General features: G+C 42.0%; 1 protein-coding gene across 1 annotated transcript in view; it reads right to left on the reverse strand.

Moving 5' to 3' along the window:
• BCHE (butyrylcholinesterase) overlaps positions 1-23,203 on the reverse strand; it is a 45,548-nt gene that overhangs the window by 13,371 nt on the left and 8,974 nt on the right. The window contains exon 2 of the mRNA XM_066325695.1: positions 9,987-11,508. Coding sequence (XP_066181792.1) covers positions 9,987-11,503 — 1,517 coding nt within the window. The 5' untranslated portion in view covers positions 11,504-11,508. The remainder of the gene's footprint in view (positions 1-9,986; positions 11,509-23,203) is intronic.

A 23,203-nucleotide genomic window follows, 5' to 3' on the forward strand; every position in this document is an offset into this window, starting at 1 on the left:
TTGTTCTGATGTTCCTGTAAAGTATTTTGTAAGATCCTTCCTGCCCTTTTGCGTAGTATCAATTTCAGCTTTCAAGGGCCACTTTTCAAAGCTATTATTTCTTAACAGTCTTGGCTGCAAGGAAGAGCTCAAATGGAACTATAACTTTTAGTCTTAGCATGTAGAGGTTGAAGAGGGATATTTGGAAATGGAAGAAGTTCCTGAACCCCACTGAGACCTTGAAGGTGGAAGTACCTTCCACAACAGGTAAGTAAAAGAAAAAGGAGGCAGGAAGGCACATGGCACTTGGCCTTTTAGTCATCCTCTGAGGCTGTTTTATCTCCTCTGCAACCCTTCTTCCTCCTCATGACCTGGAAAAACACGAACTTACACAGTATCTTAACCAGGAATACTCCCTGCAACAAACCAGGGCTTCATCAGAAACACAAAAAATAAGAGGGCGTGAAGGGAGAGAAAAATGTTTTTATAGCCATAAAACTATTAATATTGTGTTTTAAATTCCCAGTGTCTTTGGTAAAATTTGTCAGCCCAGCTGGTTCTGAGAGAGAGTAAATACTGTGCTCATGGATATTATTGCTGGTTCCCTTCCTCCCTTTCCCTGCCATTAATAAAGTTCATCCCAGGCACTCAGAAATTGTTGGATAAATGTGCTCAATGCTTTTCTTATCTCTAGAGACTAAATTTGCAATTGAGACTGCGTAGTTGATACGACGCCAGGATATGATATCTGAGATTTGTTTTCAATGGAAATTGCCCTAATCATGATTTATTTTCAGGATGGATGCTCCACAGAGCCCTGTGCCAACCAAAATCCTCTGGATTCGTCGTGTCCTGATGGATTTCATCACGGTGGCATTTTTCTTTATATTTTCTACTACTGTTTTATTTCTGTGAGTGGGAGGAAGTGCATGAGTCACAAACTTTCACGACCATGTAATCTAGGCCAAATTGAGCACTCCTAAAAATGAAACTATTGGGCAGCTTTCAGGAGGGGGAATTTGTGCTACTGCTTCATCAGGAACAGAAACACTGCAGCTCCAGGCTGGGAAATGTAAACAAGAATATAGAGTGCTCTCAACCCCCTCCCCAAATTTCAAAATAATAATAATAATAATAATAATAATAATAATTTCTTGTGGTATAAATTCATTGTAGGTTTGACATTTACAAGGGGAATTTACATATGACTTCTTTTGATAAAAAATATTGAATTACATCCCATTCTTATTAGTTCTTGAGCCTCTCTTTTGAACTGCAGCAAGAAGGAGATCTCCAAATACCAGTGGGTGGACTGGGAGCCATGGAAGGGCTGCTCTTAAGAAGAATCAATATGAAAAGAGAGGAAGAGGAACCTGTTTAAAGTTCTTCCCTTTCTAAATTGAAAGGGTTTTGTGGAAAATATTGTATGCAGACTACTTTATCACTAGGAAAAAAACAATGGTTAAACATCTGAGCGTTTCCAGTTATACAGAAAATTCACTTGGAGGTTGCACCACGAATAAGATATTTAGAAGTTCATTAAAATGAAAAACTTCATCAGAATTTTAAAAAATAATGGTATTTAAACAGCTGTTTCTGTGGGAAAACAGCTGTTTCTCAGGTGTAAATTTGAGCTAATGCTCTTTAGGGTTTGTATTTTATGAAATTAAGAAATTCTCTTCTGTTCCTGCAAGGAAAGGTCGAGGACACAGGTGGTGGCCAGAGGTGTCTGGGAAAGCAGAGAACTGCAGCTTTCAATTTTATATTCTTATATAAAATAATTTTACATTCAATTTTATATTCTTATAGAATTGTATCACATCAGCAACTGTGATCACATAATGCCCAATTTCTACCAACACTTCATATTCTTGGGGACAGGATCTCCCAAATCCCAACACTGAATTTCTAACTGCATTTCCCCACCACTGCCTTCCCCTGCAGCTGATTGAAAACAGAATTCAACACCATATTGAGCTCCCTTCAAAAACGTGGTGTTAGCTAACCTCTGCTGCTCCACATTTCCTCTTGCCTTTGCCTCCTCCCTGGAGCAGCCAACCTCTGGCGTTGGGGAGAAAATTAAAATGTGTTTTGAAAGGTTTCCATTCCTTCTGCAAAACTTCTCAGCATCACTTCAGATTAGTGTTCCAGAACCACCTGGAAAAATGGGGTTTGCAGACCTTCCCAACTCCCATTCCTGCCTCCTGAGGATGAAACAAGGACTAAGCTGTGGAAAAGCAGCATGGAAGAAGAGCGGCCCTTAATAAAGGGGGTTAATTAATGTGAGTGAACATTAATTAGAATTTCTCAGTGCCATTTGAAACCATGTGTTGCATGCCTGTAAAATACCTCCTCTGTGAAGTGCCTGGCTTTACATATGAGCCTGCCTCAGACACAACTCAGGATGAGTCCGTGTGTGCCCTTCCTTCACTTCTCTGTTCACAGATTTGTTCTTCCCCTGCAAGTCTCTCAGACATTTCCTTCTGCCATATTTCAATCTCTCTTTTTTTCTTTCCTCTTTGGACATTTCTTGGTCTCACCTGATATCTTGTAGCACTTACATTTCCCTCTTTTGCTTTTCCATTTTCCTTACTTCCCAACAAATATTAAATTATTTCCATCCGGGCTTCTCACACCCACTCCCAAATTTGAGGTGACAATCACATCATGGTTTTATTTCACTCTTGAAACGTTTTTTTCTCTTCATGCCTCTCCTTTCCCCAGAATGTGTCTGTGGACTCTTTTCCAGGCTCTTGGGAACCAGGGAACCCTGTCCAGTTCAGGCTCTTCAACCTCTCTCAGTTATGAGGAAACACATGTGGATGAGCCACAGCCACATCCAAGATTGGATCCATGGAATGTCTAAATTAGGTTGGAAAAGACCTCCTGAATCTTTGAGTCCAGCTGCTGACCCAGCACAGCCAAGGCCACCTCTTTGTCCCCAGGTGCCACATCCACGTGGATTTTAAATCCCTCAGGGAACAGGGACTGCACCACAGCTCTGGGCAGATTTCACCAGGGCAGGACATCCCTTTCCATGAAAATTTTTTCCTAATATCCAACCTAAACTCCAGCTGCCTGCCAGGGAGTTGTGCAGAACCACAGGGTCCCCCCTGATCCCCCTTTTCTCCAGGCTCAGCCCCTTTCCCAGCTCCTTCAGCCCCTCCTGGGGCTCCAGACCCTTCCCCAGCTCCATTTCTTCCTCCAGACACTCTCCAGCCCCTCAGATCTCCCTCTTTTCCAGGGCTCAGGAGTTCACCCTGCTCAGCCCCGTGAATCACCACGGATAGTTTTGATCCCACAGCCTTTGACAACTGAATATGAGCTTTCCCTGCTCCACAAAGCCCTGCCAGTGTTCCCTCCCAGGCAATCCTCTGCGTTTCAGCTTTAGGTTTTACTTTCATTCTCACTCAAAGACTCCTACAATATTTGGACATTTCCTTCAGAGATGTTCTCATCTCCTGTTTGAAAATAATGGTTTGACTCATTCTGTTGGAGGGAGTAAAATCCATGTGGACAGAATTGTGTTTGCTCCACATATGGAAAGGAACGAGACATCTTCTTGCAATAATTTTCAATATTTGTGATACAATTAAACCAATCTCAACAATTTGTATATTCCAGACTTATTTTCAAAAGACATCTGAATCAAATACTCCTGTTTTCAGGTTTGAAATTCAATGACAGCTTGCAAGCTGGAGAGAGAAGAGAGAAATGCCTGCCAAGGTGAGTCTCTGGTTGCTGATATTTTCCATGATCCACTGTTCCCTATTAATTTGCTTTAAAGGTGTTTCCATTACTGTTTCTGAATATAACAACGGATGTAAACTCTGGTAAAGATGATGAGTCACTTCTAAGAGCTCAGAACTGAAGATGGAAAAATAGGAGTAAATTTTCTTAAAAATTAAACTTTTTTTCCCCCCTTTTTTCTCAAGATTATAATTTCTGCAATTTCTTTGCATGGCTCAGAAGTAATTCACATGAAAGACAGTGAATAAGATAGTAAATGTGTCCTTTTAGTCGTAATGAAAGCTTTGATTTTCCCTAACATGGGAAAAAAGTCTTTCCATATACATTTTTGTATTTTTGGGAACCTCTCTCCTGCTTTGTTCATACTCCTATTTTTTCTTTTTTCTTTAATCAAGAAATCTTTTCTTCTGGATTCTTGACTCGATCAGAAAAAAATCACATGTTAAGATGTAAAATTAATTTTTCTGGAAGGTTGTGAGATCCCAGGAGCAGCAGCCTTAGGGAAAAACTCCTCTTGTCACCCTGAGCTCTGGAGCATTTGAAGACCCCGTGAGGATCAAAGTGACTCCAACCCAAAAACTTTCCTCTATCCCTGTGAACACGAGCGAATCTCTGGCAGAAATACAGCCCACAGTAAATTTCTTCCCTTGAAATGGCTCAGAGGGACATAAAATTTCCAACTTCCTGAAGTACAAGGGAATTAAAAGCGGCTGGAGTTTTTTATTTTTATTTTTTTTTCCCCAGTATATTCAGTCCTTCCCATACCCAGAGTATATAGGTCCCCAAGTTCAAGTGCTGCCTGGACTCTATATGAGGCTGTTGGTTTTGTTCTCACTGCTCTGAAAACGACTCTCCATAAACAGGTTGTGAGAGGTTGGTAACAAAAGCACTGAAATTTATTATGTGTCTACCAGTGGAACATCATGGAAAGGCAATAATAACCAGACAAAGTGCTTCACAGCTTTAGTGGGACAATCAAAGCCTCACAAATTCCCCCTAAAACACAGGAGGAAATATTTCAAAGGCTTCACTTTATAGAAAAAGCTGCAAAGATTTGTTTCAGCAGTTGTAAAACTGGCAGGGAGACAAGTTTTGCCCGTTTCCTTTTATCCGAAACATTTTTCACAAAGCCTTAAAAAAATATTATCTTTGTGTGCTCCATTATATTCTTGCTTGAGTTTTCAGCTCATCTGATTTGTCTGGCTCTTGTCACTTTGCATCTCTCATCACTGAAGAACACATTTCCCAAATCTAATGGATGAAGGAATGGAAAAGGCGCCCACGGATTTGGGATCCCATCTAGTTTTTAAGGATAAATAAAATTTCTCCTTCCCAGAGCTGGCAGAGCATCCTGAGGCTTGGGATTTGTGGGACCTGTTAGTGTCACCTGCCTGCTTTCAAAAGCTTTCTGAAGAATTGCAAAAGTGTGGCAGAAAAAGGAACTTATTTTTTTTTTTATTTAAATGTAAAATTTGTATTTATATTTTTTCATGAATGCGGCTTAAGATCAAGCGTGCTGAGAAGAATTCAGGAAAAGGCCACTGAAAATCAACAATATTGTTAAAATAAATGTTATTTCCACACAAACAATCATACCAGGCCTGATCCAGCCCTTTTCATGTCATCACACTTCAGTTTCCTGCTGAATCCAATCTGCCCTTCTCTCTTTGTCTGAGATAATATCTGGTATTTTATTTAATGATTTTGAGGCTATGAATTGATATTCAACTGCCAATACTCCTAAATGCAAGAATAATCTGAGGAGACCCCAGGCAAAGGTGAAGGGAGGAATTCAACCTCAAAGTGTAAATCAAGAACTTCGATTTTGGAATCTGTTCTTCCTTATAACCCAAATATTTTATTAGGCTTGATTTATTCAGAGAGCAGGAGTAATAAGTCTCTTTCTTCCCTTGCTGGTAGAACAAGGGTTTTTCAGGGTTTGATGAAAAAGGGTTTGCTCTTTCAAAGCTTAAATGTATGAAAAATAAAAGTATTTTCTGGAATATCTTGGCAGATTCCTAAAAATGACACTGTTCTGTGGGATCCAGAAGAGAAATTTTGGAGTCCAACAGCATCCAAGGCTCACAGGAGAAATCTCTGCTCCTGTCTCCTACTGAATCCTCTACATCTCCATTCCCTGTTGCTATTAAAAAATACAAACATATGTAATTTTTCAGGAAAAACAGTCAGTAATTACTGATGTCTATTTTTTGCCAGGGTGTGAAATGGGAAGTTCCCAGAGGTTTGGAAAACTGCACCCACTCCTGCTGGGGATGGTGGTGGACTGGGAAAGCCTTGGGCTGGCTGATGGTGTCCTTTTAGTTACTGAGAAATGCAGAAATCCAGGATTTCACACTCTTGGGATGCTTTGAAGGAGCCACTTTCTGTCCCTAAACATCTTTTCTTTTGTCCTTACATGACATTAAGGACTTCTCACAAGTTTTCTTTTCTTTTATCCCTCCAGTTGTCTCTCCCATCCCTCTGTGAGGGAAGAGGACAGCAGTTTTTTTGGGGTTTAGCTGCTGGCTGGGGTTAAGCCATGACAGAAACAGAAAATACTCTTCGATTCATATGTTTAATTTTCCTATCAGTATTTTTATTCCTCACATGATGATAAAACCCAGAGATCACTAAGGTCAAAGTTTGGGCTTGAAGGCCCCTCATGAGAAGCAGCTCTGGCACCTCTCAGCCAGAAAACATCAGGAAAAAACAAGATTTCTTCCAGTTTTGTTGACTCTACTCCATCTCCTTTCCTCTGCAGGCTGCTCTCCCCTCCCTTGTGCTTTTGTGCTTCAGCACATTAGAATATTAGGTCAAACACCCTCACTAAAAAATGTGCTGTACAATATTTCCCGGTTTTTTGCTTGATATTTCCCTTCATCTGCTGGAGACATCGCTGGTAATTTTCCCCTCAGAGGTTTGCCCTTTGATCATGCCAGAGTTTCCTATAAACATTATGTCAAAACAGGGCTTCCCCAGCTCCTTATAAATGTTTGCTGTGCTCAAATGTGCTGGGAAAAAAAAAAAAAAAAAAAAAAAAAAAAAAAAAAAAAAAAAAAAAAAAAAAAAAAAAAAAAGGGGATTGCTTAATAATCTTGGAATTATTAGGGATTTTTTATTACTTCCCCACTCCTTGCACACTCTGGATAATGGGAGCTTTAGGTGTCTCTGCTCTGGATAATGGGTAAAAGGTCACACAGAGGGTTAATCCTGATCTGATCTTTTACCAACACAGAAAATTGCTGGGTTGTATTGTTTTTTCCCAGCAGTGATGGTTTGGATCCTCGTGGTGGGAGCAGAGGGAGGGATTATTTGCTGTTTGCTGTGGAAACCACTTGAAATTCAATCTGTGGGGTAATCTAATTATAGTGTGAATGATGATCAGAGTAGGTGACAGGACTGTCTTCCACCAACTTAAACCTGAATGTACCTTACGTTGTCTAAATTTAGGAGCTGCAGTGACAGGAACAGTGCTTTGCAAAGCAGGTTATTGAGATTTATATTTTTATATATACACACAAAAGTTATATACATGAAAATTAAATATACACGTAATCCAGTGGAACCTGATAGTTCAAAGAAATGTAAATATCGCTCGGCAAAATCAAATATAGACCTGAATTTCTCTTTTTCCACCCAGCAATGGTCCTGTCTAATGGCAGGATGTGCTGTCTCTGGTGGAAGATCCTGGCTGCCAGCTCCTTTAGGGCAGGATGGGAAGATGCAGGGTGGAATTAGGAACTTTCACTCGGTTTTCCCTCCACCCAGGGCCTGATGACACACCAGCCCCAAAGGAATGGTCACAGCACATCTTCATGGTGCAGGAAGTGTTCCCAAGCCTTTCCCAGTGTCAGAATTCATCCTGGGAATCTATCAGGTGCATTTTTGGGCATTGATAAACCAGCCTCACAGCTCAATTCCAGACTGTGAACCCCACTGAAAGCTTTGTTCTGCCTCACAATAATTAAACCTGTATGAAGGCATTATGCAGTGATGAGTACAGCTATTGGTACAGTTATTTTCTGAGTTTTAGTATGCTCATCCTCATCTGGTAAGAGAAATATTACAAGCTCCAGCATATAAAGTGGATGGGAGTTGTTAAGGTAATTAATCTTCCTACAGATCAAGGCAATCAATCAATCAATCAATCAATTGCACCCATTGATAAGTAAATCTGTTAAAAAAAAAGGGATGCACATAAAAATAAGCAGTGAGTTCACCATGGAGGATGAGGTGAAGGGACAGCACAGGGCTGGGAGTTGGCAGCCACCAGGTTTGGGGTGTCCTGGAGTTGGAGAGAGCCCAGGTAACGGGGGGAAAACATGGATTTGGGATGGATGGTGGAGCTTTTGGCAAATGGCAGCCCCAGGATAACACCACAAAGCACAAACAAAGCCAGCCTTGAATGGATAAAAAGGGAATATCAGGTTGAACTGGGAGAGGTGACACCTGGAATTACAGCTCTATGTTTAATTCTGGCAGAGAAAGTTCTAACAAAGTGTGGGTGAATCACAGGTTTAAAGGCGAAGAGTTATTATTTGAGAAAAAGGCACATTTGTGCAAGTCTCAAGGTGTTTGTTTAACAAACAATTTAAAAAACAAGGATTATTTTAACAGATCCTAAATAATCAACCTCTATACGGAGCAAAAATCATAAAATGAATCATACAAATTGTCAAACCAAATGTGAAACCTGGAAAATGTAGAGTTAGAATAGGCAAATTCAGTCTTGAAAACCTTTTATAATGTAACATTTTTTAAGCGGAATTTAGTGTTAAAACAACCTAACAATGTTTGTTCTGGATTTTTAATCAGTGGAAACATTTTTAATCAGTGGGAACATTTCATTCCTACCTGTGTTTTGTGTTATGTACAAGATTGGGTGGACTAAATGAGCACAGTGGTCCCCTCTGGTTTCTAATCTATTAAAAAAAATAATTAGATCCTGTTCCAATGTTGACTTCAGCCTTTACAAATCTATATATCCTTGAAAAATCAAACAAAAGGTCCACCTTAGAAACAGAATTAATGCAGGATTTTAACATTGAAATTAAACAAATGTTTTTAGAGTGTGAATTGACTGGTGGTGTGCTCTCCGAGGCACAGAATTTTGTATATATAATCTTCTCAGGAGAGAGCACAAACCAAACTTCCCACCAGGCCTGGGACTAATCCTACATGACTGTTGTGGTGTGGGGTGTTTTTGCTACTGCTCTGAGATGTTTTCATTTCAAACTGAGCATCTCATGGAGAGCCTCCAGCCCTGCTGAGAGGAGAAGGGGCTGCCTCACTTCTCCTGACTACAGCTGCAGAGGGGTTGGATTTAATCTATTTAAACACCCAAATGAAATATTCTTATCTGCTCCTGGTGCAGGCTGGGCCATATTTCACTTCCAGACGAGTGGACTGGAATTGGAGTGTGATTTGTCGTGGGCTTGCACTCACAGCACACTGGGAGGAGAGCCTCTGTGAAATCCCAGTCTCTCCATCATGTGAACACAACACAGCTGCCTGTTATACACCTGAATGTTTGCAGCAAATTACATCCTCAAGGAAATTGGGCTTTTTTTCCTCCTATTTCTACCGCTGGAAGTCTTTTCTAGTGTTTGAAATATTTTATTTCTAACACTTGGAACCATTACCTGCCTTTGGAACAATAAAAAATGTGTTGTATTTGTTTTTATGGGTGGATAAACTTTGTTCCCTTAAGCTTGTCCAATACAGGGAGCAACACATCAACACTTTATTTTATTAAATGGTGTTTTTGTCAGAACTAAAATAGGAATTCTGGGTAACTGAGCAATTAATCTGTTTCCATAATTCCAGTCAAGCTCCAAAGCAGAGTTGAAACAGCCAAGCTTTATCCCCTGGTGAAACAACATCCAACCAACCAACCAACTAACTAACCGATCAACCAACAAACCAACCAATCAACCAACCAACCAACCACGCAACCAACCAACCAACCAACCAACCAACCAACCAACCAATCAACCAACCAACCAACCAACCAACTAACCAACCAACCAATCAACCAACCAACCAACCAAGTGACCAACAAACCAACCAACCAACCAATCAACCAACCAATGAACTAACCAACCAACCAACCAACCAACTAACCAACCAACCAATCAACCAACCAACCAACCAAGTGACCAACAAACCAACCAACCAACCAATCAACCAACCAATGAACTAACCAACCAACCAGCCAACCAACCAGCCAACCAACCAACCCTCCAGAGTAAACTTACCCAGTTTTGGCAAAAGTCGCCCAGTATCTCATCATGGAGCGGCTCAGGAGCTCCTCAGCTTTGGTGTAATTCACTCTCCTCTCCAGGGGCAGCCCGAACACAAACTCGATCTCGTAGCCATGCAGGACCCCCATCCACTCCGGCCAGGGCAGCTTGGAGGAGCGATGCTCAAAGAAATAAAAGAACACCTGGTGCCCCAGCTGGGCGAAGCTGGTGGTGAATTCCAGAGCAGGACAGATGATGTTGTAGTCCCCAATAACGTCATCGATGGCGTCCCGGTAGTGCTCCGGCTTTCCCAAGTTTTCCCAGTCTGTGTACTGGAAGATGATAGATTCCAATGCAAGTTTGCTCACTCCTGGGAAGGCCAGGGTTAAAGCTGCCTCAAACTGGGTTTTATTGATCAAGCCATCGCTGTCCTTGTCGAGGCCAGGGACTCCGTATGCCAGGAATGAGAGCCCTTCATCTTTGTTAACACCCGCCAGGATCTGGGTCTGTTTGAAGTGACCATTCTCCATCAACACTTCTGGCATGTCCGCCAGAAAATCGCCATCCACACTCGGACAGAAAAATACTTGTAAAAGAGAACCATATGGAACAACAACATTTTCGTTTTCTAGTATTTCCTTTGGGTCCTTGTCTTGGAGGCAGAGAATGAGCTCTGACTCGTTGCTGGTGGGACACTGGAGCTGTCTGGCCAAAGCCACTGCTCTGTTCCTGGCCTCGGAAGATGGAATTGCAGCCCAGGGGGCATTTGCAGACCCACTCTGCAGGATGGCCCTGGTGAATAAAGGGTGGCTCTCAGGAGAAAGGAGGTGATAGGTGACAGAGGCCGAGCCAGCACTCTCTCCAAACAGAGTCACGCTTTTGGGATTGCCTCCAAAGGCTGCTATGTTCTCCTGGACCCACTGAAGTGCCAATCTTTGATCAAACAAACCTGCATTTCCAGGAGCTTTCTGGTTTCCTGGCAAAGACAGAAATCCCAGTGCACCAGTTCTGTAGTTCATGGAAACAACGACCACTCTTTCCACCCTGGCCAGAAACTTCCCATCGTAGACAGGCAGGGCAGTGGATCCAGACTCGAAACCACCACCATAAATCCACACCATGACAGTGGCATTCTTGGGCTTGGGAGAAGGAATCCACACGTTCAGGTACAAGCAGTCCTCACTTAGGTTGGTTTTTGGGTTCCACATCTCTGACCCAGCAAACCCTGGGTAAGTTGTGTCTATGGGCTGGTAGCAGGAGTTGGCGTGTTTGGTGGCATCCCAAACATCTGCCCATTTCTCCCGAGGTTCTGGCTTTTGGAACCGCAGCCTCCCGACAGGGGGCTGCCCGTAAGGGATTCCCAGGAAGGCTGTGACTGTCCCCCCCAGCACCTGCAGGCTGGTCCCTCTGACTTTGCCATTCTTGGTTGCAATGATGTTCTCTTCAGGTACCACCTTCCTGGTGAACATGGAGAGGAGAAGAAACCCCATCAGGAATCTGGCAGAGAGACTTAGACCATTTGTCCAAATCATGATGCCTGGAGCAGAGGGTGAAAAATAAATTCAGAATTAGTGTTGCAATGTATTAGTACTAAAACGGTCTGTTAAATAAGGGTGTAGGTCATCCCAGGTGCTGTTACACAAAGCGCAGAAGTTTTTAACTTGTTGGTTATTTGTGTTGCAAAGATTGTGTTCAGTATTTAGTATTTGGTCAGGACTTCAGAAATATTCTCTGGCCAGGAACTGTAGTACTGAGGAAGACAAACCAGGAGGGATGAAATCATACAAGCAAGCTCTGACCACCGCAGATAATTTACCCACTCACCCTATATGAATAATTCCTTCTAAGATCTTGTTTTTCTAGAGCATCTTAACCAAGATTACAACCAGCAGAGTCATATGAAGCACTACTATTTAGAATTTATGTTAAAATGCTAAAACGTCAAGGATTTTTGAATATATGAGGATACTGCCTAATAATTTGGGTATAGTCTGCTCTTTCCTTCCTGAGAATTTTCCAAGTGATAATCAGTATTACCTTAAAGCTAAGTATATAAATGTTGATTATGTATCACACTTAAGCACCCTAATAATCTCATTAACCCCAACCTTTTACAATAAAACCTCAGCACCATCCCCTTGAAACTGAAAATTCACAAAAAAGCCTGTTTGCATAAATCCATTTCTATGGTTTACGTATCTGAAAATGCTCAACAAAGCTCTCTCTTTTTTTTTTTTTTTCATTTTTTTTGCCTGTTTCCCTGTCACACATTCTGTGCTCTGTCCTGTGCCTTTAAACAGGCCATTCTTTGTTAATGAGGAGCACTCTCATGTCCTTAAAAGGAATGAGGATAATTTCTCTGGAAAATACAGCTGTGGCCTAATTTGAGCTCCTCTTGCTTGTTTGCCTGTTCTTGGAAAGAAAATGCAGCAAAGGGGAGGATGGGAAGATTTTGTGCAAAGGGGTTCCTAACTTTGAGACAGCATCAAAGGAGCAGGGAGGAATCTTCAGGGACAATATTTTTAGCATTCATCTAAACAGACAGAAAATAGATAAACTTTAGAAAACATAAACATTTATGCTCTGGTTGTTCTGTTAAAATAAAATAGATGAGGTGGGGAAGGCAGGCAATAGACTTCAGAGTTGGTCGTACACTCCACCAAGTCTTCAGCTTCACTGTGAGAAATCTGCAATTGTCCTGTTTTTTTGTTAAATATTAGAAGTGTGATTTGTCATCTTGCAGGGTCCAGCAGCTCCTGAGGAGTTTGGGTCAGCACAGCTCACCCTGGCACGAGCAGGAGGCTCGGTCACACATTCACTGGCTCTTGGCACCCCTCTCTCTGTGCCAGGCATGGAATCAGGGAATATTCTGGGTTGGAAAGGCCCCTCCAGGATCATCCAGCCCAGCTCCTGTCTCTGCAGACTCCCCAACAATCCCACCCTGGGCATCCCTGGAGTGCTGTCCAAACCCTCCTGGAGCTCTGGCAGCCTCAGGGTTGTGCCTATTCCCTGGGGAGCCTGGGCAGTGTGAGCATCCTCTGGGGGAAGAACCTTTTCTGATATCCAACCTAAACCTCCACAGAGACCAAAACAAGAGCCTGTTTGCTGAAACATTCAAATCATAAATCCCACTGTCTTTGGGAGAACTGGGCATAACTCACCCAGTTTGCTGAATATTTCCAGCCTGCTAAACCAACAAAGACTTGGGATTATTTTTTAACACATCACGTTTCATTTTAAAACTTTCTCAAGAAGATTTAAGAGGGACCATGGAAGGAGAGGTGAGAAGAATGATTTGGTTTGCTCTGTAAATCTGCGCTTAAAAATTCATTAGTGCTGAGCATCCCAGGGCTTCTCTCTGCCCCTCTGCAAAACCAAACCCAAAATCCTGAAAAGACACCAGAGCTGGGGGAAGAATAATGATAGAGAAGGGATGGAAGAGGGTTTTGAGGCACCCAGTAACTTTATGAGATGGGAGAAGTTATTTCTCTAAGTCTGTTGTTGTGATACTGTTACTTCACTGAATTTGATCATGACCAAACCACAAGCCGGAAATAACAGGATATTAAAAATATTGTCATTACGAAGAGAAAATGATGCTAAAAAAAGCAGGAGGCTTTAAAGTTCCTCAAGATTAATCCATCTAAATAGTAATTAAAATGTATTCCCCTCCTGAACTTTCCTGTTAATTAAAAAGAGAGGGGAGCTAAACAATGTAGCATTTAAAAATATAGAGGCAATAGTATTAGAACATAATATTAGTGAAAAAAAAAAAACCAAAAAATTCAGTTCTGTACTTTTTAAATTAGGTCTGGCATTTCAAAGAAAAAGTTGGATCAAGCCTGAAAAACACAGGAGTTTTGTGCTACTGAATGAGAGGACTCATCTACTCTCAGGTCACTCTGCTAATATTAACAAAAGTAGCAAGTGGCAGAGGATTATTATTACACCTTGAATGCCTGGCAAATATTACATTTAATAAGGATTTTAATGCTGTTTTAAACCGAACCCAGCAACGTAAATCACACCGAGCAAAACAAACATCACTTGATTATTACAATGGGAGTAAAAAGGGTCAGAAGATTGCTTTAGCTCATCAACACCCACCCAGCAGAGTTATATCACGCAGCGTGTTTGCACATCTTAAAAAGCTGCTGCTGCTGTTGGAGTTTCCCCCAGAAAAAAAAAAAAAAAAAAAAAAAAAAAGTTGAACAGACTCTACTTTTGCATTCTTATTCAGCGAGGGAACACTATTCATTTCAATGCCTGTTTCCTCCCCCCTTTGCAAATCTTTACCCAGCCAAAAAAAAAAAAAAAAAAAAAAAAAGGAAAAAAACCTATATATACCAGACTACATAACCCAAAAAAGAAATCTATACACCGGACTACATGATCGCCATTTAAATAAGAAAGATGGTTGAATTAATAAGTGATTTCTAGCTCCAGCTTAATTTACTTAGCCCAGGATCCCTTGAATAATGCCAAGGTCTGCTACACACGCTGCTCACTCGTTCCATTTGCAGAGCAAGAGGCAGCTTCCCCCGGAGAGCAACAAATGGGCAGAGCAGAGAAATCCCAGAGATCCCAATCCCCGCGTAAATCAAGCCCAACGGTAAATTATCCTGGCAGGCAAAGAGACGTACAAAGAGAGAATCACTTACCCTGCTTCTGTTATAAGGAACTACAAAGTTTGGGTTGGTTTTGGTTTTTTTTTTTTGAAGAGTGGGGGATCTCGGGATCCCTTGGGGGAAATGCAGCGGTGCAGCTGCTGCTTTAAGCCCGTAAATTGGCCGGCGCTGACATTATAATCAACTCTTTCTGACATGGAGCTCGCGAGAGTTGGCAGCAGCCGCTTGATCTGCAGGCTCCCATCCCACATCTGCTCCCAGAGCAGCCGTGGAAATGCTCCAGGGACAGCCCCAAGCTGGGCAAAACCAGCCACAGGGAACACGGGGGTTTGTTCCGTGCGTGGGCCATCCATTTTATAGCAGTAGAAATACGAATGTAATAATTCAAGCCTCTCTTTCTTCTTGCTTAAAGCACTCTCTCACCTGCAATTTTTTTTTTTCTGTGCCAAAACCTCAGATTTTTCATTGTAAATAAGTATTTATTTTTGTTTTTAGCAGCTGTGGCAGATAAAACAGGAATGTGCCCTGCCTGGACATGTCAACAACTGGCAAAGCACCAGCTGCATCCCTTGGCTCCTGCCCATCCAGGCCATGGCACAGATCTGCATTGTCCCCTTCTGATTTTAGGGTTAAAAATGGGACCAGTGTGGTGTCACATGCTGCTTGCTCTCTTTTCTGAAGTTTCAAACTGGAAATCACCCGTGGTGCTGAGCACACCTGATATCCTCCTTTTTCCTGGGACTCCTGAGCATTGCTCCCACCAGAATTCCACAGTGCAGGTGCAAAGCTGAACCACAGCTGAGGGACATGTCCTACAACACAGCATTAAAGCGAAAAAATTCTGCAGGGTACTGATGAAAACAGAGGGATGGAGAAAAAAAAAAAATCCCATATTCCACTCCTACAAACTCTCTTGTCAAACCCCCTTCCCTGACCCACCCCATGGAATCAGAAAGGCACCCCTTGGAGCTGGAACTGCTGTCCCCCAGCAGCATCTGCTCTCTAGCTCTGCTCTGAAAAAAAAAAAAAAAAGGCAATTTTCTCACAATTTAAGCTTTTTTTTTTTTTTTTCCTGCTGTCCACATTTACTTCCCCCTTTAGAGCCGAACACAATTACCTTCCCTGTTTAATAATCAAAGTACAGCTCTTTTTCAATTACACAAAAGCAATATTTGGCAATGCATAGAACAGGAATAAAGCAGAAATAAAAAGTTAAGGATGAAGTTTATAGACCTTAATATGGAGATTACAAGTGGGGTTTTTAAAGCCAGCATGGGAATTAGTGTTTTAACAGAATAAAGTTCAAGAAAGCAGGATTATTTTATTTCTCCTGATAATTTTACCACATCCTTTAAGATCAGACCTTCCACGAGTACTTTGTTTGGATATGTTCACTGGAGAAAATATGTCCCACTCTAAACCTAAACCACCATGACAGGGGTTGGAACTGGCTGATTTTTAGGATCCCTTCAACCCAGGCCTTTTGAGGATTCCATAATTCTACGAAAAATCCCAAAAATTTCAGCACAGAAATGTCCAATACAGTGGGATTTCAGAATTCTTAACTGAGATTGTTCACGCAGCAGTGTAACAGAAATATTTCATAATAAAATAGGATTCATTCAGAATTATTTCTGGTGACAGCTCTTGCTGATCAAAACCTTTCAAGTGCAGGAAACACTAAATGGTGCTACACAAACTGAGGCAGTTCTCAGTGTTTCAGCATTTGCTGCCTTTCTCTGCTGCCTCCTCAGCCCATTTGGGGACGCGTCCAGGTGACACACACTCCCTTCATTTCTGTGACATCAGAGGGATGAATCATCACCCCAAATCTTGTTAGAGGCCACTTTAGAGCGAATTTCAGACGCTTATGACCATGCTTGTGCTCTCAACCTCTTTGCCTTAAGCAGCAGAGAAGCAGCAGGAGACTCAAAGAAGTAAAAAAGCTGCTTCATCTATTTTCAAACGTTGTCCGTTTTCTCCTTCATTTGCTGTCAGGGCTGTGCCTTCCCCTCCCTGCTCCTCTTCAGAGAGCCCGAGGCACCCAGAGCAGCTCCTGCTCCCAGGCACTGCTTTTCTTAATGCAAAATGTGGAGTTTTTTGACAAGGTGACCCTGGCATAAGTGAATCCACTGTCTCAGGCTGTTTCCAAGGCGCCAGGAAACTCCAAGTTCAGCCTTGGGGTTACCTGGATGTCTTCAGGTAACTGTCAGACCTCTCCACTATTGTCCTTCAGCCTAATGTTAGACTATTATGCTGTACTTTTAAAGAAAACTAAGCCAAATTCTACATTTTTCCCCCTTTAATTAAAAAAATTAACATATAAATTAAAGTTTCACAACTGTGTGCCGTGAGAGGAAACACTTCTTTTAGTTATTACTTAGCTTGCTAAAAATACCTGTGCGAAAATTAGAGATTAAATACATTTTATGCCCTCTGTAATTGTGTGGAGAGTCATCGTTTTCTCAGTGGCCCTATAGGAGAGGGGAAGAAAAGGAGGTGCAAACCAGTGGGTGAAATACTTTTTACATATATATATATATATATATTTATGTATATATATATATATATATGCTATACACCTACGTACATATACGTATTTATGCTCTTATTTTATGGGATTTGCCTTTCTCTTTTTAAATATCTCTATCCATCTATCTAATGAGGTTTTATAAGGTTATGTAATTTTTTTTTTATTTAGGGCAAGGCTCTTAAAAATCTTTAAAAATATTTTCACAATATATAAAAGTGTCTTTTTGTTATTTCATGTGTACAAGTGAAATCAATCAGTGTCACATTGGCATAGGGACATTGGTTTTGTGTCGATTGACATTTAGTGAGGAGGGAAGAAGACACCAATGGAAATGATTTTTTGAAGAGGAGCTGCTAAGGGTCTCCTTGACAAAACCAATCAGTGCTGGCCCTTGGTGTGTCCCCAGGTTTTGCCCTGGTAAAAAATCGGGGGATGACTGTTGGAAGCCTGAGAATTTCAGCCTTTCTGTGCTCACAGGCTCTGACCCCTGAGCAAACACTGTACTGACCTGAGGCCGTGGAAAAGGCTCCCAAAATTGAGTGACAGCCCTGGGATTGTGGGTGTGGGGTTTGGATAGAAGTGTGGGATATCACAGGGTGGGAAACTCAGAGTTTAAGGGTTTAGAATATAGTAATATAGATATAAAGCAAGATGGGGGTTTTAGGGCAGAGTCTTAGTCCTTCTTGTTCACCTTCTTCTCCATGAGTCTGAGTGAGATTTTGTAATTAGATAGAAAAATCTGCATTTTGGGCCACAGGTGGTTGGTTATTGGGTTAAAAGTAAAAATAATTGAGGTGTCATTAGTTAATTGGACAGTTTATCCTTAGAAGGCCTTGTAGAGACATAGAGACAGCTCCATTTTTAGTTTATTAGCTAGAAGTGCTGTAGAATTCACAGCTTATAAGTCTGTAAAATAGATAAGAATTAATAAACATCCTAGTCCAAACAAGAAATACTGTCTCAAGCATTTAATCCTGACTCTGGCAAAAAGAAGATAAAAGACAACAAGAGGCTGTTGACATCTTGCTGCCAAGCTGGTTCCCCTTGGCTCTAGCACGGGGCTTTTGGCACATGAAGAGTCCAATTCACCAGTTTTGGTTCTGCCCTTCCAAGCCACCCACAGCTCAAATCCAGCACCTGGGCTCCTGCCAGGAAAACTGGGCTGAAAACCTGTGCAGGTGTCACCTCAAAGTAAAGGATGTCACCCCCCAAGAGGGGGCACGTCTGAGGAAATGTTTACACCTCACAGTAAAAGTAGGAAACATCCTGATTTTATTTTTAATGGCAGAGAGGGAAACCAATAGGCAAATTCTATCCAAACTATATTTGATGTCATTTCTGTGAAGATGTGAGGAGGGTATTTTAAACTTCAGCCTTGATCAACTCCCCTGGGAGGGCTCAGCTCTCTCTGTGATCCCTGGCTGGATTTCCACGCTGAGCATCTGCGTGACCTCGGCTTGAACCTCTGAGCAAACCACCACGTCGTGAGAAAAAGCTGTGAGAGAAACAAGTAAACTCCAGCTCTGCAAGCTCCAAAAGGTCAAGCTGCAGACAGGGGGAAGATTGCTGAGAAGGGGACACTTAGCAGCTCAAGGACTCGCAGGGAAACACATCAAAGCTGCGAGCTGTGAAATTTTCAGGTAAAAAAAAAAAAAGCCCAAAGAAGGTGGGAGCCCAGCAGCAGCAGCAGGGAATTACTGATGCTCAGCTCTGGGGTTTGCAGCCACGTTCTTCTACTGTGAATATTAGGAAATAAATCATTGCCTTGTCCTGAGAGCATACCCTGCTTGCAGAGCATCTTTTCATGCCCAGACACAGTGACCCCGAAGGGTTTGACCATTTCTGTGTTTCTTTTTCCAAATCTCACCCTTGTTATGAGACTGCCCACCTGTATATCCATGGATTTAAAGCAGGGACACCCTAAATAAACCTGGACAGCGATGAAATGCTGCTAGAGATGATGGTAGCTGATGGTCAAACCCATCTGAAATTCTGCTGTTATTCTGATTATTCCAAAAGGCTTTGCCCCAGAGGGACTTCCAAGACCAGCAGAAGTGCCCAACAATAGATCTGAATTGTAATTTGATAATATCAGGAAAGGTGTTTCAGATACACACCACGAAAGTGGGTGCGAATTTATTAAGTATACAGAAGACACTAACAGTCATGTAAGCCATTAAACATGATTGTATTTTCCCCTTATTGGCTCAATTATGATCTGCTGTACCTTTCTCCTTATTACTCTAATTATAGATCAGTATAATTTCTTCTTTATTAGCACCATTACGGTCTGTGCTTGTACAAGTGTCTTGGAGAAATCAGAACCACTGAGAAAATACAGCAAATGAAAAGATAAAGACATTATTATTATTATTATTATTATTATTATTAATTTGAATGTTCACATATCCTTAGCTCCTTGTGGTATACATAATTTGGTATATTGTCTCATATAGGGATAAGGTTCAATTAAGAAAATAAAAAAATATTAATGTGTACTCAATATGACTTGCACATCATTATTGCAGCCTGGTGTTTAGCTTGCAAGAAAAAAACCAATTAAATTCTAAGTTAGGTTGCACAGATTTCTGCCAGTAACCTATGGATTTTGAGGGTAAAAATCCAAATATTGAGGCCACATTGATTCCAAAGCTTATCCCTGTAGAGCTATTAAGAAATATTTTATTATGGAGGAGTTAAAATTGTCTCTCATCAATTTAATAACAGTATATTCTGGTCACGATCATCCTGCCCTATGGATATCCTCAATGGTTCACACACCCCATAAACTTCTCTTTCGTTCTTCCCACTTTCATTTGCACAATGGAAACTGCAAACAAACTGAAACACCAACGTTTCCAACCCCTTGTCCTCTATGGTGTCAGAGCATTTTAACTCCAGAAATGGTCTTTAGGTGACCTTTCCCTTAGCAGGAGTTGCAAGAGGTCGAAGCAGGAAAGGAAAATTCAGTGCAGAGCTGGAGAACCCGGCAGAGCTCGCAGACCTCGGCTGGGGAGAGGAGCTTTTGTGGATACAGGAATGCTCTGATTCTCTGCTCATTTCCTCCCTTTTGCCTGGAGGCAGGTTCAGTACAAAATGCATGAAGAGAGCCCAGGGCCTGAAAGACTTTCTGTTTAAGTTGTCAGACCAAGGAGCCTGGGAAATTGAAAGATGTGCCCAAGACCATGAGAAAAGACTGGATTGCACTCAGACACCCAGAACTTCAGGACAACACCATCCTTTTTGGTTTGTTTTAAATACTCCACTTTTATAGCTGCACTTTTCTAGATTTTTCTCTCAATATAGCACCAAAAATAAGGACCTTTTGATGGCAATCTTAAATAAAAGCATCATTTCCATCTGTTCTAACTGTAAACAGGAATCAGCCCTTGGGATTCAAAGGCTGCAGTTTCTAGAAATCACTACAGATGTAATGCAGAATATTCCTGGGCTCCTTAGCTGGCAGCCACCCCCTGGGGAAGGAAAACCACTTGGGATCAGCACATCCAGGAGCAGCCCGTGCTTCTTGCTGGAGCCACCAGCACAGCTGTGAATCTCGTGTGCACAATAATCAATCCCAGTGAAGGCTGCAGTGAGGATTCTGTCTGGAAATGGATTGGGAAAGCACAGATGGAACCTCATGGCACAAACCCCTGTGCCATCACAGTTTTTGCCAAAGCTGGAGAAAGCTTTGGAGAAAGCTGGAGAAAGTCCACAGGTGGGCGGGTGGGTGAGTTTAACACGGATTGCCTTCCCTCGCCTCTCCTGCGGGAACACAGCTTCCATAAAACAGGATCACAGCATCATTAAGGCTGGCAAAGACTCTCAGTCTATTTCCCAGTGCCCCTGGAGGAACAGAGCACGACGGCGAGGACTTGCTCGGTGAAAACATTCAAGTGATTTTAATTTTCGTGTTCGCGGCAAAATGAAGAAAAAGAAAAAAAAAAAAGAAATAAGAGAGTAAATCCCATCACCAGCTGCCGAAAACATCAGAGGTGTTGAATGTCACGGGAAGAATTGGAAGTGCCTGTGGGGTTGGTTCTCTGATTGAGCCCATTTGTACCTGTATCACAAATGGGCTGCCCTCCCCACTGAAAGGGCGTTTAGCAGCGGTTAGGATTTAACCACTGAAAAAGGAAAAGCAATTTGCTCACCCTCCTATGCTGCCTTCCCTCTCGTCCTCCTCCTCCTTTTATCCCACACCCCCCTCCCCAAATTTTAGTCACTGTTCGTGTTGCCAAAATATCTGCAGTGATGTCTTTCCATGCACAGTGTAAAATGATTCCTCTAGTAAATGTTAACGGCAGCGGTAAAACAGCAAAATAAAATAACACCAAGAAAAGCAATCAATAAAAATCTGTACAAAAATTAGGTATTGGTGCATGAGATAGGAAAGGGCCTGAATCCGAGTGTTTTATAGAAAAACCTGGAAGCTATTCCAGAGAAGATGGGAAAGGAGTAAAATATATCAGACATTGCTTGGATAATTAAACCAGAACAGACAGGAAACAAGATGTTTGACCAAAGGGAATGTAAGTGAATGGATCCAGCTCTTTTTATGCTTCCCAAATCATTGTCCTCCTGGGCTTAGGTGATCCCAGAGTGCCACCATGCAAATGATTTTCAGCAAGTGTTGGGACTGGTGTTGCCATGGGTTCCTGGGCAGGGGGAATTTAGTTTGTGCTGAGCATTTGGTGCATGAAAAATGGGGATTCAGTCTTTGGGATCAGCACAGAGGTTCTCCAGAGTGGGAGAAAATTTACAGATTTTAAAAAAAATTATATAAATAGATAAATAGAAAACAGGAGGCCTGCAGTGCTAACACCACCAGAACCTTTTGCTTGGAAAGCTGCGCTGGGTCACCCCGTGGCTGGATTCCTGCAAGGAAGATAGAAAGATAAAAACCTTTCCATTTATGACAAGTGGGAACAGAAAGGTGGGACCCACCGAGGGAAACCCACAAAGCAACTTTTGCCAGCACATCCAAGGATATTCCCACAGGAATGCCAGGCAGGAGGAGCTGATGGACCTGTGTGGAAATGTTTTGGAAACGTTGGGAAGCACCAAGGAACAGAGAGAGGTTTGCCTAGGGCAGAAATAGGGTCTGGGGTTTTTGGCAGGAGCTGAAATCTCAGCAGCAGCGAAAACAAGGGTTGGGATGAGGGCAGGCCTTGAGGAGGAGCCTTTCCAAAGGCACAGGAAGGGCTCTGGCACCATCAGGATGAAACAAACCCATCCCACCCCAGTTATTAGCGCTGTGTCCCTTTGACACCATGCCTGGAGTGTTTCTCCACAGGGCAGCTGCTGGTCTGCATCACGTCAGGACACAGCATGGAGCTATTAATGGCTTTAACGTGATCCTCTGGATCCTGACAATATCTGCCATTAGGCAGGCCTTAATCACAGGATCATTGATATTGATACGCTTAAACCATTAAACGAAGACTCAAAATTCTCCTCATTCACAGGAAAATTATCAAACTTCAAACCCAGTGCATACCAGAAGAAACCTGAATTTTTATTCTCCACCTATTCTTGGGTTAATGACTGAGAGTTACAACCAGCTTTTCAAAAATATAACCAAAAAAAAAAAAAAATTGCCGCTCATTTCCATGGCAGACTGCTTGCATCACTTTAATTTAGGAAGCAAACCCTGCTACAACAACCGCAGACATGTAAATGAGGCAAAAAAAAATGGTGCTCGTTTTGTTGCTTTCCAAATTTAAGCTGACCTAAATAATTTAATACAAAATTTACAGCAGCGAGAACACAATTTGGTGGACAAATATGGGAACACAGCGAATTTTTACTCCAGAATTTTTACTCCTCTGGGTAAAACGTGATTCACCATCTGTGTGTACTGCCAGCAGCTTTCACTTTGGGGGCAAACACAGCGCAGACCCTCCCCATTATCCCTCAATTTAGCATGGAAAAAGGAGAATTTTCTTTCAGAAACTGGGATGGTTTTGTGAGTGGGTGTTTGGCACTCATTTGTCAACACTTTGCTCTCCACAAGTACCTGAAAGGAGGTCACACCCAGGTGGTTCTTGGCCCCAGGGGAGGTTTGACTG

This window comes from Sylvia atricapilla, chromosome 10, assembly GCF_009819655.1.
Source record: "Sylvia atricapilla isolate bSylAtr1 chromosome 10, bSylAtr1.pri, whole genome shotgun sequence".
Taxonomy (NCBI): domain Eukaryota; kingdom Metazoa; phylum Chordata; class Aves; order Passeriformes; family Sylviidae; genus Sylvia; species Sylvia atricapilla.